The sequence below is a fragment of the Talaromyces amestolkiae genome (assembly GCF_001896365.1).
Source record: "Talaromyces amestolkiae strain CIB chromosome Unknown scaffold2.1, whole genome shotgun sequence".
In the NCBI taxonomy this organism is placed as follows: domain Eukaryota; kingdom Fungi; phylum Ascomycota; class Eurotiomycetes; order Eurotiales; family Trichocomaceae; genus Talaromyces; species Talaromyces amestolkiae.
The window spans coordinates 2,233,168-2,251,700 of NW_024468038.1; the positions used below are offsets into that span (position 1 = coordinate 2,233,168).

Below are 18,533 nucleotides of genomic sequence, written 5' to 3' on the forward strand. Positions count from 1 at the left end.
TATTCGGGAATGATCCAGTCAGAAGTCCGATAATTTGCCGTGAGACAAACATCACAATACTTACGACACGAATGATGTCATATTGTCAGACAACGCGTAATCGTAGCAACGGCGTCGAGTAGTACTAGTAGGGTAGTTGGTTAGTTATCGTGGACCTGAGTTGCGGAGAAGCGTTTTTCTGTTTGGCTATGGAAACAGCGGGAAAGCGCGGTATTTGGTGCCGACGATTCGATTGGTGGAAAATCTTTGGCGGGTTCGGGCGGCTTCCCGTTTTTGGACTAGAGTGTTAGACTCGAGCCCTAAGATCATGCCGAATGGGTACTAGTTCAATTCGCTTTCGTACGTACCCGCCCTCTATGGAATGAAAACATTGGCTTATTCTGTACGACTGGCTGACCTGCGGTCCGAACAATGTCTAGAGAAATCAAGCATTCTGCGATCACTGTGTCATCCTTAAACCAGGAAAACTTTCAAAGCACCCGACGGCTCCTGTCAAGTTCAATATACGTGAATGTATATGGATGTGCATAGATATAGATGTGTGTATATACACCTCCGAGCGTAGTTGGATTCTCAAAATGCCAGCTAGAAACATTTACAATTGAAGAAGACTAGAACTTGTTTAAACCTATTTTGACAATGAACCAAACAGTGTCTCGTCGAATTACCCATACTTTATTTGAGAAGCCTGTGGTAGTGGTGGTGTCATGTCCATTGTCTACAGTTCTAACATTCTAAATTCTTACATGTGTGGAATATCTTCCGACTATGCCCCGTGACCTTTCTCCAAATGAGTTTATGATCCGGACATGTACTCGCCAGGTCATAACGCAATCCGGCAATCATTTACTTTGTTTTGCATTTCAATCTCCTCACGAGTAAACTGTTTTTGACGCGATGACTCCAAGTTCTCCTTCCCTTCTATGCCTTTTTCGTGGCCTGGGCTAACAAATCCTGCATCTTTGGGGGGGATCGAGTCGTCCGCTGCATGAGTATACCCCTTGTGACGGTCATTACGATCGCGGAAGCCAATGTGTTATCAGGGAGTTGTGGTATAGTCTGGTTCATTTCCGATTTCTTATACAGAGGAGCCAGCGTGACTCCCATCAGTCGTGTATAGCACTGTGTTGTTGCCACATCAGAGCGGAGGGCAGAATTACTAAAGCAAATCGACAGCCTTTGCAAACTCAAGAGGATATACAAAACGCCACATTCTGATGGAGGAGAAAAGATGCACTTTTCGGTCATAAATAAGTCGTAATGTAATACGTCACGTTGTTGCAATATCCGCGGAGAACTACAGTCCCTAACCCTCTCAACCCTATTTCTATGGAAGCAGAACACATGGAGTCGTCTTTCTAATAGGGCACGTTGACTTTCTCGCTCTCATGTTTATCTGTCTTTAGTTGTGAACACTGACAGGAGTCTTAGAAAGATAGCCTTCTCAGTATGGCAAAGGGTGGCAATGGGGATCACCCTATCGATTAGACAGTTGGGCACTCTAGGTTTTACTTTTAATAATATCTGGCAGGTCATCTATGATTTTCCGACCTTATTCGACGTCAAAGAGACGGATCGGTATCCTTGCGCCACGGAAACCCTCGATTTCAAGCCAAATATATAGTCCGGGAACAAGAGACGATACTTGTGAATTGTCTTATAAAATCCGACGTGATTCCGACTATGCATCACTATATCATCATCCTAGGATATTGGCTGCATGGTCTGGAATGGAAATGTGCTTGAACGGGATTTTTCAAGACGTCAATATCTACACCCGGTCTTCGACGAGCGTTGATGGTGAAGGCTTTAGACATGCGCGGGCTTCTTGAACGATGAAATGTCAAAAATACCGCTTCGATTCCCTGACCCAAATTAATAGGTAATTTTTTTCACACTAGCTTACCATATTTTCATGCGCCCAGCTCCTTGCTTTGATTGAACAGAAGTAATGATGTTCTTTGTTGATAATAGCGTTCCGTGCCCAAATACGACAAACAAAGCCCCTAAAAAAATTGCCGTACCACTTTCTTCCAATTAGGCGACAGAATTCTACTTTCTGGAATTTCCCAAAGACACGCTACTTACAGCCAGATGAACAAAGACTTCGTCTGATGCGAGTCAAATGAAAAATAAAGCATGACTGACAAAGGAAGAGACGGTACTCATCCATGACTGAGCCCCTGGACGGACTCTTCTGACGAGCTTACAAGATGATGGGTAGTCCTTTTATTGAGAAAAGGGCAAGTTGAGATCAAGACTTTAAAGTTTAGAAGCGATAAAATGGCTCTAATTTGAGAGCAAGGTTGTTGGTTTGGTCTATCACAATGAAAAGACTGCACTAGTATGCTGATGCACATTATGATCCATGGATTCCAAATGAAGCTAAAATAAAAGAAATGAAAGAAAGATCCCCAACTACAAGATTTAAGACTTTCGCCACCAGCCCATGCGTTTGGCAAGGTCTTGCAAAGTCTATATTTTGTTGTAGATTTCGGCCAAAAATTCAGATCCTTGTTGTATGGTGTTGCTTGATAACTGTTTCCTGATTTTAACAACCTAAGACCAGCTCCAAAAAGAAAATGGCTTCACAAATTATCTGGAGTCTATTTTTCATTCCTGCACTTGTGGCATTTACCCTTCGATCTTTGCGAAAGGGAATCAAATGGAAGCGTGGAACGAGGCCTAGAAATCCATCTAGGGTTTTCTGGCTTGGTAGAGGAAATGGCGTATTTGCCGATGCGCGATCCAAACTTTGGACGTTTATCAGGGGGAGACAGCTTTTTGCTGAGGCTTACTTCAAGGCAAGAACAGAAACTCTATAAGCGCTAGTTGTATCCAGGAAGCTAACGCGAAGGCTTGTCATGAACAGTATAGCAGTAAAGACCTGGTGACGAAAATATCAACTATCTCTATACCCCTGGTACTGGTTCCGAAGAATCAACATAGGTGGTTTTTTCATGAAAGATCAGACGTTCTAGACCACAGGGCAACAGGTTTTGATGCCGTGGAGTCCCTCTACACGATGCCATGCGGATATATTCTGGACTTTCCAGCACATGTTAAGCTCATCCATAAGATTCTCACCAGGGAGTTACCAAATCTTACGGAAAGTCTCGTTCATGCCATAGAAGAGAGTTTACTGAGCACCTGGGTTTGCGATACGGAAAAGTGGAAAGACGCTGAACTTTGGCACACAGTACTCATGCTAGTGACCCGTACATTCAATGAGGTTTCTGTTGGAAACCCTCTCTGTGCCGATCAACGCTATCTAGATAACACCAGACGTTATGTGACTAGTATCCACACAATGTCAGCCATTATCCGAGTGTTCCCTAGCTGGACCAAACCAATTGTTGGTCCGATACTTTCTATTCCCTGTTGGTTTTTATATTGGCGCGGCAAGGGATTTGCGATGCCTCTGATCAAAAGTTATTTAGAAGAGGCAAAGATGGAGATGGCTACTTACGGAAAATTCTCAAAAACACACAACGTCTTCGCTATGTGGCTTGTTCACGAGGCCATACGCTCTGATATACCGCGTGAACTGGACCCAGAAACCATATACGCACGTTTGATGACTATGAATTTCGCTGGCATCCATACATCTACCTTCACAACGGTCAATATGCTACTCGACTCATTGTCCCGGCCGGATGTTTTCAACGCGATGAAGGAAGAAATCAATATGGAATATCAGCGCTCTGGATGCGAATGGAACAAACCTGCGGTAGACAATCTTAGATTTACCGATAATGTCCTCCGTGAGAGTATGCGTTTGTCTGGTCCTATTGTACGTCTGATCAGAGAGATAAATGCCGAAAATGGAGTGCAGTTAAACGGCGTGTCACTTCCCAAGGGAACAAAGATTGCTGCCGATATGCACAATATGCATCGTGACGAGGAAATATATAAGGACGCCAACACTTTCGACCCATTGCGCTTGAATCCTTGCACCGGCCAGCCAATGCCACCGGCTGTCGAGACGAGCGAAAATTTTTTGCCTTTCGGGCACGGCCGAGTATGTGCCCTCTCAATGATCCATGTTCTAGCTTTTTCGATTACCCAAGCTGACCAGCATCATTTCTAGCATCCGTGTCCCGGTCGTTACTTCGCGAGCCATGAGATTAAATTGATCATTGCGATTATTGTTCTGAAATATGATGTCAAGTTCCTGGAGAAACGTCCACCAAATGTATGGATGGGCGACTCGCTGATACCTCCTCATACTATACTCAGGTTGAAACGACGGAGCTAGATGGTTCACGCATTCTTCAGATTCAGAACTCGAAAGTTCCTGAATTCGGATCTATCCCGTTGCTACAATCGCGTTCAGTACCAGGTTCGGTATATTCTTGATACCGCTACTTTCTAAGATGAGGCTTATCTTTACTTGACCGGTCACCTGTATAAATAATTTCCTGACTGATGAGAGATTTTGTCACCCGAATTACCATATCGGACGCTGGGACGCGCAGGTCATTGTCGAGAACAAAACTTGATGCCTTGGAATTCTCTACTAGTCATTGTTTTATTATGATTTACCATGTCGTTATTTGATTATAAATTCGGTGAATAGACGCTACCTCAGTGGTGCCCACTAATGCTGAGCGGAACCAAAAAAATAACGCAATGTAAGAATGTGGTTGATAACAAGATCGTAACTGATGTCTGGATTTCCTATCCTAGGATCACCAAGAGCGTATGTTATTCTGTATTGTGATAAAATGAGGTCGATTGATGTTGAGAGCGAACGCGCAGATTGATTTCAGTTGAAGATGTACACTTTACTTCGACTTAGGCAACATTATGCCACCAACGCAATATAACATAGTACCCAGGATGATAGCGCCACCATCACGACTTCTCCGCCAGCATCTTTCTCGTCATGTCTCTATCCCTCGGGACAAAACGCACATGGCGAATAGACGGTGTCACTCTCGAATTTTCCTTTTCGAGCAGACCTTTCAGCGGATCTGCGGCATCTGAATTTGGACTATCTTCGGCGGGAAAAAGCTCAAAATGCGCAATGAGATGCAAAAATACAGTATAAAGTGCCTTTGTCGCGAGTTGACTGGCTACGCACATACGGCCCCCAATACCGAACGCGTACTGATGTTGATGAGACTGGTTTTCGCCCTGAAGCCAGCGCTCGGGAGCAAAGGTATCTGGATCTGGAAAAACGGCCGGATCTGCGGAGCGTCAGCGAAGAACATTGAGATCAAAGAATTTGATCCAGGTATGAAGTTGAAATAATAACTGCGTACCTCTCGAGCAGGCCCATGAATTCAGAAAAACCATAGTCCCGGCAGGAATAACTGCCCCGTTCCATCGAACTTCACTATGTGTTGCTTTCGGCAATGCTAGCCTCAGCACGATGAAATACCTTCCAATTTCCTTCGTTAATGCTTCGATGTAGGCAACTCGCGAATGCGCCACATCCGGATTTGTCAGTAAAGTCTGATCCGTCTCTTTTATGGCCTGGTACGCTCGCTGCTGAAGATCGGGACGATGTGCCAGTAAAAGACAAGCCCACATGAGGGTTCGCTTACTTGTGTCCGCACCAGCCATCATGCTGAGACTTATGCTCAGCAACTCACCTTCTGATAATCCTTTGCTCTCGGGATCTCGAAGCACATTTCCCTGGATGCATGGCTGGTCAGTACCAGACGCAATGTCATCTCGTAGCCTAGCCTGCAGCTTGGCGTGATACGCATGGCGTCGTTTGCCTATTGATGCGAGATGCTCAGAGTTTACGAGGCCGATAGCAGAGGCAAGAGATTTTATTGGTCGGAGGAGAGGGATGTAGTTGTCATAATTGCTAGATGTCTCCCTGAGGCGGGAAATTTCTTCTTCAATGTAAATGATCTCTTTGAGGACATCGTTGGTCGAAAATTCCTTCATATCTTCAATACTAGTCGATTCATGCATCAGTAAAAATTTCAAGCAGATTCATGGTGTGGTATGCCCACCGTGTCCCATAACTAACTGTAAGACTCAAATTGATCGCAAACTTGCGAGCGGGTAGCATAATGTCCAGCGCAGTGTTGCCATTATCGCAATCTCGAAGTATGTCTAGCAGATAGGCTCTGGATTCTTTATTGAGAACCTAGTAGGCCCGTCAGCCACAAACCCCTTCTATTGATCATAAAGAGGAACATGCCGGCAAATAACTCTCAACACTGACGCGATTCAACGCCGATGCGGCAACCTTACGCCTCCGTTTGCAGCTATCATCCCACGGACTAGTGCCAATGCTCGTGACCTTTCCATTTTGCTGGACCTTTTTATGCAAGACATAGAATATAGGTCGCGAATTCGTAGCCTCACGCTGGCGGATAAAAAGGGCTTCTGCAGCAACTGTTGTGTTAACTATAACAATCGTGGAATTTCCCAGTTGTATCTGAAAGACATCGCCATATCGGCGAGCCCATTTACGCAGCTCGTCAGATGTGATCTTGCCGCGTAGAGAGGGCAAACTACCGACAAGGGGAAAGCCTCGCGGACCAGGGAGGTTGGGAACTCTAAGGCGAAAGCGAAGCAGCTCGTTGTATAATAAATAAAGGATGAACAAAGCTCCTGGCGCAAGCAATGCGAACTGTAAATAGCGATCCCAGTTTTTGCTAGACGCTGAAGACATAAACATGGTTTCCATTTTGAGGGTTGGCACCTAGGTAATTCCAAGTTACAGGAACAATCTTGCTCAATTAAAGCCCGCTATGTTTAAGGATTATAGTATCAATCTTCGATTATGAGATAAAAAAAAAGGCGACTGATGATCCTCGAGCGATGAGTAGTTTGACCCTACCTAGGCAAAGAATAAGAGGAGGGGCTACAGGACGTGCCCTAACTTGCCGGGACAGTGGAACTTGTACCCACCAACACGAATCTTTCCTAAGCAGGAAATAAATGCGGCAGGAGTCACCGAGTCGCCGATCCACGATATCACGCTATCATTGCTGTGATCACGACATATTGACTACCTTAGCTGGTCTATTCTGTCAGTCTGGATTCCGGAGGTATGTTTTACTACGTACGATATGATGGGCCTACATGCGATACATTATAGCTTGCATGCGATCAGAGTCATGGCTCSGAAATATCTATTCTCCCCGGGTATCAAGCGTCTCGTAGCGAAAATTCACAGGAGTTGTCTCTTTAGAAAATATTTGACCAGTCAGATATCGTCATCGGCCTTGAAAATCTGCTCGTGTTTGCCCGTTTTGCCCACGTTGAACTGATTAGGCTCGCCCCATCCCTCCCTGATAGCTCTCTCCCGAGTAGACCGATACATATAGGGTGAACTCCTGTAATGTGTGTGCCATTTTCGGCCTTCCCACTCGTCCTCGATCGGCCTGGAACCCTCTGCTTGGATCTCCCGTCCTCGTCGCTCAATGTCCGCCCAGACGCGAAGTAAATTCTCACCAACGAGGAGTCGTATTTGATCATCTGTCGCCCCGCGAGCCATGAGTAGTTCAACCAAGTCCGGAAACTTTGATACGTCCTAATTGTATTGAGAATAGTTAGTTGATGAGAAGAAGGGTGGATCACTTCGTATACATGCATCCAAGAACACGCACCTCAAGTCCGGCCGGTGTGTGCGGCGTTCCACTAAAGTCGGAGCCAAGGCCGACATGTTCCCAGCCTGTGACATCGGCCAGATGCCAGATGTGGTCGACGACATCGTGGATTGTCACTGCGCTAGGCTCCTCCATGTTAAGAAATCGGTTAACAAATACGGCCATCACGATGCCACCATTTCTGCGGACGCTCCGAAGCACATCATCTGGAACGTTACGTAGGTGTGGTGTGATTGCAAAAGCTCCCGAGTGAGAGAAGATAATAGGTGCCCGAGTAATTGACAAAACATCTCGCATTGTCTGATGGGACACGTGTGACAAGTCGAGCATCATTCCAAGTCGATTCATCTCTTGCACATAGGCGGCACCAAATGTCGTGAGTCCCTGATCCCTACCTCCTGCCGCTACTGTTGACGCCGATGTGGCCCATGCATTGTCGCAATTATGCGTCGTTGTAATATACCGTACCCCTAGTTCGTAGGCTTGCCTAATCGAAGCTATAGAACCTCCCAGCTGATGGCCGCCCTCGATACCGAGCATGCTGGATATTTTGCCGGACTTGAAAGCAGTGCGTACGCATGAAGGGGTGGTACAGTACGTAAACACATCTGGATACTCGGCAATAAATCGTTTGGCGACGTCTATCTGCTCCAACGTGTCTCGTACCAGCCACTGAGACTACCGTCAGTTGGTATTGCCGAATGGTTCAATATTGTCTTACCGACGGATCATCGAAGTGCTTTTGCGCCTTGTCGCAATGGACATGGACACTCCAGAATTGCCCACCCATTAAACCCTGCTTCATGCGATTGATGTCGGTATGACCTAGTAGACGCTGTGTTGGATCGAAGCGTCCGTTGTAGATACGATTTTGCAGTTCGACTCGTAACAGCCACGGCAAATCATTATGTCCATCGATCAGCGGCGATGACTGCAATACCCGCCTCGTTCGTAGAGCATAGTCAGTAGGGTCGATAGGTATCTCTCCCGGAATTAGCCAACTGACCACCGAGGTCAATGGGGAAAAGAGAACAGCGAGCCCTGCAATTCCTAGAGTATATCGCCAATTCCAAATTCCAGAAATCCGGCGCCGAGGTTGAACGATGAGCGCCGTTTCATATTGTTGATTGCTGTTGCTCTCCAGCTCCTCTGGGATGCTTAATGGCCTGTCTGCCACCAGATCTGTCATGACACTGATATATGAAAAAGGTTAGAAAACCCTTGCCTGAGGCAGGAGCTCGGTAGTGGGAGGCCATACCTTATAAGACGGCGTGCAATCTGTACCAAGCCCTAAAGATCATAAACCCCGACTTCGGCATAATTGATTCGAACACCAGTGTGGCAAGGCTCCATCCAACCCTATTACTTGCTAAACCCACAAAAGTCTTCGTAATCAGAAGCTAGAACGATCACCCCACTTCCTCGAACTTACTTAATGTACGATTTAGAGTGTAAGCTCTCGGGGAGTCGGGGACTCATTTTCTGGGCCATCTAATTTCTCATAATTCCGGTATCAAGTGTTTTTGGTAATCTCTTTATTCAAACTTGTAGATAAGTTGTCAGGAATAAAGCACTACTCCGCTATGGCGCAATTGCACCCACTCCTGGTGTTTGGCATAAGTAGGTAGCTCTGGTGTAGTATATCCAGTTTGACTTGGAATATATATTGAAAATACGTCCTTGCCTAGATCAACAAGTCGCTCTACTGTAAATCAACCAACGTACAAATAGCAGGCACCATGGATGATAATAATGATGATGAAAAGCATGTCGTTGTGAACGAAAGCTCCCAGGCTAGCGAAACCGTTCTGCGGAGACGACTTCTTAGAAAAACTGATCTTTTAGTGCTTCCAGGATTATGTGTGTACAAGTTCGAGCCCAAAAATTCAGGCTAACAGTTCCACACTAGGTATCGCCTACTTCACGAATACACTCGATCGCGCGAATCTAGGAAATGCAAAGACGGACGGTTTGGAGAAAGACTTAGGACTAGTCGGCAATCAGTACTCGCTTTTACTTGTTCTTTTCTATATCCCTTACGCTCTCTTCAATGTTCCATGGACTCTTGCTGCCAAACGCCTCAATCCGAGCGTGATAATTCCGCTTGCCATTTGTGTTTGGGGAGTCTGTACGATGGCATCAACAGCAGCCACAAACTTCGGCGGTATCATGGCGACTCGCATTGTCATGGGCGCGGCGGAGGCTGCATATAAACCCTGCGAGGTCTACTATCTTACACTTTTCTACACGCGTAACGAAATTGGAGTTCGAGTGTCAATTATCGGGCAGATGGGTTTCATTGCTGGCGCAGTCAGCGGTCTTATCTCCTGGAGCGTATTTCGTTGGAATGGTGGTTTATATGTAAGATCCCAATTACTGGCTCSTGTGCTCAGTTTTGAACACCAATATCAATGATTCCACATTGGTATCAGTTTAATTTGTCACTGTGCTAAGGAAGAGTGACAATTTAGGGCTGGCAGTACCTATTTCTGATCGAAGGTTCGATAACCATTGCAGGCGCCATCTTCCTCTTCCTTTTTGCTCCCCGGAGTGTACAGAAAAGCAAATGGTACTCCCAAGGAGAGAAAGAGTTAGCCGAGCGGCGCCTTGCCGAGGACACAGAAGAGCGCGATGATCGCTTCCGATGGAATGATGCCAAAGCCCAGCTTCTACATTGGCCCACTTGGGCATTTGCCTTTCTCGCCTTGATGTATGGTGTTGGGGTGGCGAGCAGTTCCAACTTTTTGCCAGTAGGTGCTCTTGCAATCCAATGTGTTGAAGCTCCTTGTTAAATCTAATTTTCTTCCTTCTTGGCAGACCCTCATTAAACGTCTCACCAATAATACTGTCAAGGCTAACCTCTACACCATCGGGCCAAATCTCGTAGCCTCCGTTATCCAGATTTCAGCAACCTGGGCATCTGACCGACTACAACAACGGTCCATCATTGCTTCCTGCACAATTGTCATCTCATTACTGGGGTGGATCCTTCTCGGGACTCTCGACTTAGACTCCAGACCCGGCGTCGGCTACTTCTTGACTTTCCTTACCACCGGCTTCACTTTTATCCCTAGCAACATCATTCCTGTGTGGTTAGCTTCAAATGTACCAACAACAACTGGCCGAGCTGTTGCATTGGGACTGAACTACATGGCTATGAATATCGCTGGTATTGTCTCGTCGGTATCATTCCGTACACAAGACGCACCAGTATATGTGCCAGCGTTAATCACCTGTGGCGTGACTCAAGGTGTATTCATGCTAGCTTCATTGGGTCTAAGACAGTATTATGTTCATTTAAATGGCAAGCTAGACCGTGGAGATATACCTCATGCCCCTGGTATGGAGAGACGACCGGATTACCGCTATGCTATATGACACGTTAAAACAAGATGTATTTTGTTCATGTCACCAACTCATCTTTTTCTTGTTGGTAAACCAATGTTAAATCCAACTGAGCTAGAAAAGGGATATCGAATAATACCTTGATTTCAATAAAGGCTCCACGTGGTTGTTAGAAGGAATAGAGAAAAGCTACTTACCGAGTTATTCATTAATGCCATTGTATGCAGCGAAGGTTTGATTGAAGTACTTCGTACCCAGGGTCTTACAGCCCGCAGATATCGCCCTTCATGAAAAGCTCACTGAAAAACACTAAGCCCATAGTACATAGCGGGAATAACAAATCGCCAAAAAAAAAGTAGAAAAGCACCAATGTATATAGCGGGTGGATTGATTAATTACTGGTAGAAAATAAGACCTATCATTGATATATGTACACATGAATCAAGCTAGCTATCAAAACTATTCATTGCGATTGTTCGCAACCTACGACTCTTATGTGAAGAATGGTTGCTTTCGCTTGCTCGACTATCTCGTCGCCCTTGCTGGGTCTAGTCACACATGCTCGCATTGACTTCCTAGATTGCTAGGATTCACACACAACTGTACGACGGAAAGTAGGATCTGGATGCTGCCAACATTGCTGCGGAATCGAGCATTCGCATTCTCTATCTCAGGCCGCCGTCTTTCGCGCTTGAAATGCTCGGAAGTCCTTCTCACTATTGTGTTGCTCGGACTATTATACGGCCGGGCCAAATTGTTGTAGTATTTTCTGTAGTCCTCAGCGATTTCTTGTACCAATTTATGAGTCTCCCTTATGTCTTGGTCGTAGGGTTGTCCGACATTTTCAGTTCCCAGCTGTGAGATCGGTAGGCTGACTGTGCTTAGAGAGAGCCGGAGGCCTTGAAAATAGCTATTCTGGAACTCCTCGCGTTTCTGACATTGTTTATAGACCGTGCCCGTCGGAGGTGATGTTTCTTTTTGTACTCGAGTAAGATGTTTCCTATGGTCCACTGTGGTGTGTATCAACCCCTTAAACCTCTTCGCGCAAAATTAAACGCCAAAACAAACTGAAACAATCTCAAGAGGCGGGCATGTCTCTTAGCTGCTCAGTAAACTTTGTTCTGGCAGGGGCCTTCGCTTTCACAGTACCCCAATTTCAAGTCCATCTAGGCCAAATGCGCCTTCTTTACCTTTTCGCGTTAGTCTTGACCTACCCAAATAATCTAGAAGACAACATTTGTTCGGAAAATACTGACGAAAAAAGAGGGCTCGACGCACTTGCAGTCATATTAGTGTGGCTCTTTATGCCTGGCACAAGTAAATCTGTCACTTTAGCCGAATTCAATTACATATTTGGCGTTCCCACTCGATTGCATATCAAATATCAATTTTAACCGTTGTGTATTGGGTGCTACAGTCGTGTATTCCTTGGGTGATTGAAGACTACTTTCCCTGGATTTTGAGGAGGTATTTCTGTTGCGGAGCTGGAAGCGAGGAACACTTCAAGATCAGGGATCGCCTGCCTATTTGTCAGAGTTGTATTTTTGGAGCACAATTAGGATAATAAACAGCAGTGTGAGTGAACAAAGTCAGCGCACTGATGAAGATTTTGATACTACGACGGTTGATGATAAGTTATGAGGTCTATCATCATGGAGATGTGCTATTCTGACAAATGAGCGCTGGCTAGCTGTGTTAAATATAGTAGGCTTTCTGTTACACTAATTATCTGCGTTGAAGAAGGTGCTAGGTCCCGAAACGAATGGTATTGGTAACTTTGAAGTGAAAACGACGAAATGCCGAGGATTTATTTGCATACTTGGTATCTCTCATCCCCTAAAATGATTACATCTTCCATTACAACCTAGTTGGACATGGCACAGATGCTGTCGCGGGTTGTCGGCATTTTTGACTTCAGAGCTTGCTAAATCATGTGTCAAAAAATCAACAGTGATGGCGCTAGACAGAATAAAAAAAGGGAGACGTTGTCATCGAGTATCTCATCATAATCCCATTTCCAAAAGCTTAAGGATTCAAGTAGGAAAACACAACTGGAAACTAATTCTAGTACTCACAACAAAGAAACTACTGGTTTTCCAGTACAAAATTTGACGTAGGGTATGATGCCTAGTGGAGTAATGAGCGCTCTATCGTCAGTAGTACCGCAAATTTCTTCCAGGATATAATAAACAATTAAGAAGAACTGTTTGGTATAGGATTGCGTGTGATCTTGACATTCGACAATTGGAAGCAATCAAAGGGCTAATTCCGAGTATCCGCGCTGAATGCAACAACACTAGGTGAGCGCGCAGCAGTCTTCACCAGTCAGACCCCTTTGATCAAAGCCACACAAAATTCGTGATCGAAATGCGGACTGGCCGGAGTATTTCTGAATTGATTATCAAATCTGATCCCTCTCTTGTGCATCGAATCCACGATCCATCTATTAGATCTATACAGGACTCGTTCTTCATTTCCCTCGGTTATATAACCCTTGCCCACGGTGGAATTTCACCTTTTATCCACCAATAACTCCAGTATACATCAGTGGGCAAGAAGAAGTAAAATCGCGAAGTGGAAACATGTGACCAACTTAAGGCTCGTTGTGAATACTTGAAATCTTTCTGTTACATCTATTCATCCATTGATGTGTTCTACTATGGCGTGTCCATTATTAATATAAACGTCCTCCTTTCCGCCTAGTCGAGAATTTGAGCATCTTGTATTTCAAACCGATCTTCAATTGACTTCTTGATTAGCATCATGATATTTGATATAGCAACGACAGCTGTGCTTACTGTTGGCTTGCTGGCTAGTTCAGTCAGCAGTGCCGCATCACAAAGCTATACATGGAATAATGTAAAGACCGGAGGTCAGTGATTGTGTATCTTCTTCTTTTGAGACGACTTAGCTGATCGGATATGGTATGTTTCCCATCACAGGTGGAGGAGGTTTCACTCCCGGCATCGTTTTCAATCCGTCAGCTAAAGGTGTTGCGTATGCTCGCACCGACATTGGAGGCCCGTATCGTCTCAATGCGGATGATACATGGACACCTCTACTAGACTCGGTGAACAATAGTAACTGGTGAGTCAGGTACCACACTGATGGTCAAAGTAGGACGATCAGGCTGATTTAGTGTGATCAGGCACAACTGGGGTATTGATGCACTTGCTACTGATCCAGTAGACACCGAGCGCTTGTATCTGGCTGTCGGCATGTATACAAATGAATGGGATCCCAATCCTGGCTCCATTTTGCGATCGACAGATATGGGTAATACGTGGCAGGAGACAGTATTACCATTCAAAGTAGGAGGTAACATGCCTGGTCGTGGCGTTGGAGAGGTATGTTGATCTCCGCCTTATAGAGTTGTGTCGATCATGGATTGAGATCTCAAATCTAGCGCCTTGCGGTCGATCCCAATGACAACAGTATCATCTATTTTGGGGCCAGGAGTGGTCATGGTTTGTGGAAAAGTACGAATTATGGTGTTACATGGTCGAACGTCACTTCCTTTACCTGGACTGGTAAGAGAGTCCGATTCTTCCGCAATTAACATGAAGAAGACTGGTCTCAAAACTCCCTAGGTACATACTTTCAAAATTCCAGTTCATCTTATACATCAGATCCTGTGGGAATCGCATGGGTGACCTTCGACACCACCTCTGGGACTAAAGGATCTCCAACCCCGAGAATCTTCGTCGGTAAGTCATGCTACTTCCGAAAATACCTAAATTCAGGGGTTAATGGAGTCAGGTGTTGTGGATACTGGAAAATCGGTCTTTAAGTCTGAAGATGGCGGTGTAACCTGTAAGTTCATTTTGCCTTCTCGTAACTCCCATTTGACGGTTGTTCGCAATAGGGGCTTGGGTTTCGGGAGAGCCTCTGTACGGATTCCTGCCTCACAAGGGCATCTTATCTCCACAAGAAAAGACCTTGTACATATCCTACTCCAATGGCGCCGGCCCGTACGATGGTACGAATGGCACTGTACACAAGTATAATATCTCAACAGGCGTCTGGACAGATATCAGTCCAACCCCGATGGCAAGTACATACTACGGGTATGGCGGTCTAGCTGTTGACTTGCAGGTTCCTGGTACTGTAATGGTGGCAGCATTGAACTGTTGGTGGCCGGATGAACTTATATGGAGAAGCTTAGATTCGGGTGCGACATGGTCGCCTATCTGGGCTTGGAATGGATATCCGAATATTGATTACTACTACAGTTATGATATCTCGAATGCGCCTTGGCTGCAAGACAATACCTCTACCGCTCAATTTCCAGTCCGTGTTGGATGGATGGTAGAGGCGCTGGCCATCGACCCATTTGATTCAAACCACTGGTTATATGGCACTGGAGAAACTATCTACGGAGGCCATGACCTACTGAAATGGGATTCGAGTCACAATATCACATTGAAGTCACTGGCTGTGGGTATTGAGGAAATGGCCGTGCTTGGTCTCATCGCACCTTCAGGAGGACCACCCCTTCTATCCGCCGTGGGAGACGATGGAGGCTTTTATCATGTCGATTTGAATACAGCACCGAGCCAATATTTCCACGATCCTACTTATAGCTCGACGAACGGGATAGACTACGCTGGAAACAAACCATCTTACATAGTGCGTGCGGGGTCGAGTTCAACTTTACCTACTGTTTCACTCTCAACGGATTATGGTTTGACCTGGTCTGCCGACTATGCTGCATCATCCAGTACAGTTCCTGGAGCTGTGGCCCTTTCTGCGGATGGTGATACCGTGCTTTTGATGCCTACCTCGGGTAGTCCTCTCATTTCAAAATACACTAGCAGCTTCAGCACCGTGTCCGGTCTACCACCATTAGCAGTGATTGCGTCCGATAAATCTAACAACACAGTCTTCTACGGAGGATATGCTGGTAGCTTCTACACATCCACTGACGGTGGTGTTACTTTTACCAAACAGGTTAGCCTTGGGTCCAGCAGTGCTGTCAATGCAATTCGGGCTCATCCTACTATTGCTGGCGACGTCTGGGCTTCCACAGATACCGGACTTTGGCATTCCACCAACTCGGGCTCAAGCTTTATACAAATAGGCAGCGGCTGCACAGCTGGCTGGAGCTTTGGCTTGGGTAAAGCGGCAAACACAACATCATATCCCGTAATCTTTGGATTCTTCACTGTTGACGGTGTCACTGCCTTGTTCAAGACCGAAGATAAAGGTGTTAATTGGCAAATAATTTCCGATGCTGCCCACGGGTTTGGGGCGTCATCGGCCAACGTTGTGAATGGAGACTTGTCCAACTATGGTAGGGTCTTTGTAGGGACTAATGGAAGGGGAATATGGTACGGCGAGCCCAGTGGCAGTCTACCATCGTCAACAGCATCTGGGACTACGACATCGTCAACCGCTACCACTCCATCAACGTCGTCATCCAAATCGACTTCCACGATTATAACTACATCTAGCACAAAATCAACTTCCTCCTCATCCAAATCAACTTCTACAATTATAACTACATCTAGCACAACATCAGCATCGTCAACTTCCCGTACATCATCTGTGGCTACAACGACCTCGTCAGGCGCTAGTGCCACGGCATCGCCATACGGCCAGTGTGGTGGTTCTGGATACACAGGTCCAACCGTGTGTCCTAGTGGATGGACCTGCACTACTGAGAACGCTTGGTACTCTCAATGTAAGTTTTACCAATCATCCGCCTTTTGAGATTATCTTTGAGCAATATCTGACATTCACAAGGCGTGCAATCTTAGTGTCAATGTAGTGTAGGATGAGAATGAAATTAGGCGACACAAGAATCGAAGCAAAGTAGGTCCAGGCTGTGCTGGCGATTCGCATTAACGTCATGGAAGCTAGTAATGTGGAATTGAGCTGTCAATTTTCATGTCCAACATAGCCGTGGACAGTCTTGTCCATTTAGTTCTCGGCATTATCGTAAATGTGCATATCTTCTGCAGTCCGTTACCAAATACACATACAGGTATACACGTTGTAGCTGTTGAATAGAATAATATGTGCACGGTCAAATTGATGTAATCTTATGTATATACAATAAACACGCACTTGACCGGTAGTTATGAAATGAATATTTATCATGCGTTGATAACACCGAAGCTTCTCAAGCCTGTAAAAGCCTGTAAACTATTACTAAACATATCACTGTAAAAAAGCGACGTCGGACACAAGGCGAACACCATAAGCGATGTTCTTATTCTAGCCTCTCAAAGTCTTCCTTGTCTTCTCTCTCAGGGGCAGGAGCAGGTGGGTAAATCTGAAGAATACGTTTTTCAGAGGCTAATAAAAGGGAGTAATTGCCAACGTTCCTAAAAAAAAATGGTACAGGTTGTCTCAGAATCGGAACAAGAGCGACTCAATGTCTATGGTGACCATACTTCGACGTAATATAACTACTACCATTGCCGACATCACATGGATCAAACACACCAAAAAGCTTCGTAAGGGAAAATTTGTTGTTTTGCGATATCCCACCCGACACCCTTTTCGGTCTCAGGCCAAGTAGCATTAGGGTTCTCTTTTAAAAGCTCGCGGATTGCCTGGCTTCCAGACTTAGGCTCTCTTCCTAAAAGTTCACCCATCAATGGATGAGACATTTCGGTATCCCCTTTCGCAAAACCGTCAAGCCAGTTGAGTATCTGTTGCCAATAAGAGTCAGGCTTTGTGGACTCATCGTTTGCCTTCCGAAACTCGACATATTTTTCCGGCGTTGTTAGTGTTAACTCTACTTGCCGGTTCGTAGTCTCGTTAATGATCTTAACGAGATCGGCGGCATGGAGTGCTTCATTCGCAGTCAAAAGAATAATCTCATTTTCATAGCCACCTCGAATAAGTAATTTCCCATTTGCTTCGCCCAGTTCATCACGCGATGTGAATGTCATCGAGGTTGAATCTGAAGTGTAGACTGTCTTGGTATCGGGATACCACTGAAGGAAAATGGGGAAAATTTCGGCGTAGAGGCCTTCTCGGATGGAGGTATACGTCACACCAGACCTGTTTCATTGTACAGTGTTAACGTTACTCCAATACGAAATGCATAAAGCAAAGTCAATAATCGACCAACATAGAACTTACTCTTGAAGAATCCTCTCGGTTTCTAGGTGGGCTCTTTGTACACCAATCTTCGAGTCTGAGCGCAGACCACCGAAGGCAAGAGACGTATACCATACCTATTATTGAAATATAAGCATTCATTCACATCTTTTGATATTTACGGAAATAGCAGAGAAGTCGTACATGTTTAACACCCGTCCGCTTCGCAGCCTCGACAACATTACGGTGCTGCCGTATACGCCCGGCAGTGTCAAAGTTTTCTGTACTAACGAAAAACAAGTTCTCGACGTCATTGAAAGCAGTATCTAGAGTTGCAGGGTCGTCATAGTTGGCAACTCGAAAGGCAATTCCATTCTTTTCAAACAAGGCTCGATTTGCTTCCTGGGAAGAGGTTGCAGCATATTCTGACCGTGGCACATTGGCAACCAAGTAAGCAAGCACACGGCTACCAAGACCGCCAGTAGCACCTGTAATCAGATATTTAAGCGTCATGGTGGTATTCAAGCAGTTTAAAGATAATATTGGTGACGATAA

The 18,533-nt window shown here is 45.5% G+C and overlaps 6 protein-coding genes across 6 annotated transcripts; 3 read left to right on the forward strand and 3 right to left on the reverse strand.

Annotated features, from left to right (window-relative positions):
- Positions 1–3,502: 3,502 nt before the first annotated feature.
- On the forward strand, positions 3,503–4,375 carry BHQ10_002009 (uncharacterized protein; the record flags this gene model as incomplete). The annotated part of the gene is made up of 3 exons (XM_040874108.1): positions 3,503–4,021; positions 4,091–4,195; positions 4,259–4,375. 3 exons carry the CDS (start codon positions 3,503–3,505, stop codon positions 4,373–4,375), a joined length of 741 nt encoding a protein of 246 aa, XP_040730514.1.
- A 482-nt stretch (positions 4,376–4,857) lies between these two features.
- BHQ10_002010 (uncharacterized protein) lies at positions 4,858–6,655 on the reverse strand (the record flags this gene model as incomplete). The annotated part of the gene is made up of 4 exons (XM_040874110.1): positions 4,858–5,192; positions 5,268–5,914; positions 5,973–6,109; positions 6,188–6,655. The coding sequence occupies 4 exons, from the start codon at positions 6,653–6,655 to the stop codon at positions 4,858–4,860; spliced, it is 1,587 nt and encodes a 528-aa protein (XP_040730515.1).
- A 522-nt stretch (positions 6,656–7,177) lies between these two features.
- On the reverse strand, positions 7,178–8,769 carry BHQ10_002011 (uncharacterized protein; the record flags this gene model as incomplete). Its single annotated transcript, XM_040874111.1, has 3 exons — positions 7,178–7,504; positions 7,581–8,252; positions 8,302–8,769. 3 exons carry the CDS (start codon positions 8,767–8,769, stop codon positions 7,178–7,180), a joined length of 1,467 nt encoding a protein of 488 aa, XP_040730516.1.
- A 550-nt stretch (positions 8,770–9,319) lies between these two features.
- BHQ10_002012 (uncharacterized protein) lies at positions 9,320–10,958 on the forward strand (the record flags this gene model as incomplete). Its single annotated transcript, XM_040874112.1, has 4 exons — positions 9,320–9,440; positions 9,490–9,941; positions 10,052–10,330; positions 10,398–10,958. 4 exons carry the CDS (start codon positions 9,320–9,322, stop codon positions 10,956–10,958), a joined length of 1,413 nt encoding a protein of 470 aa, XP_040730517.1.
- A 2,893-nt stretch (positions 10,959–13,851) lies between these two features.
- BHQ10_002013 (uncharacterized protein) lies at positions 13,852–16,378 on the forward strand (the record flags this gene model as incomplete). The annotated part of the gene is made up of 7 exons (XM_040874113.1): positions 13,852–14,012; positions 14,074–14,272; positions 14,332–14,455; positions 14,516–14,632; positions 14,685–14,738; positions 14,791–16,193; positions 16,247–16,378. The coding sequence occupies 7 exons, from the start codon at positions 13,852–13,854 to the stop codon at positions 16,376–16,378; spliced, it is 2,190 nt and encodes a 729-aa protein (XP_040730518.1).
- A 987-nt stretch (positions 16,379–17,365) lies between these two features.
- On the reverse strand, positions 17,366–18,491 carry BHQ10_002014 (uncharacterized protein; the record flags this gene model as incomplete). Its single annotated transcript, XM_040874114.1, has 3 exons — positions 17,366–17,939; positions 18,021–18,115; positions 18,183–18,491. 3 exons carry the CDS (start codon positions 18,489–18,491, stop codon positions 17,366–17,368), a joined length of 978 nt encoding a protein of 325 aa, XP_040730519.1.
- Positions 18,492–18,533: the final 42 nt, after the last annotated feature.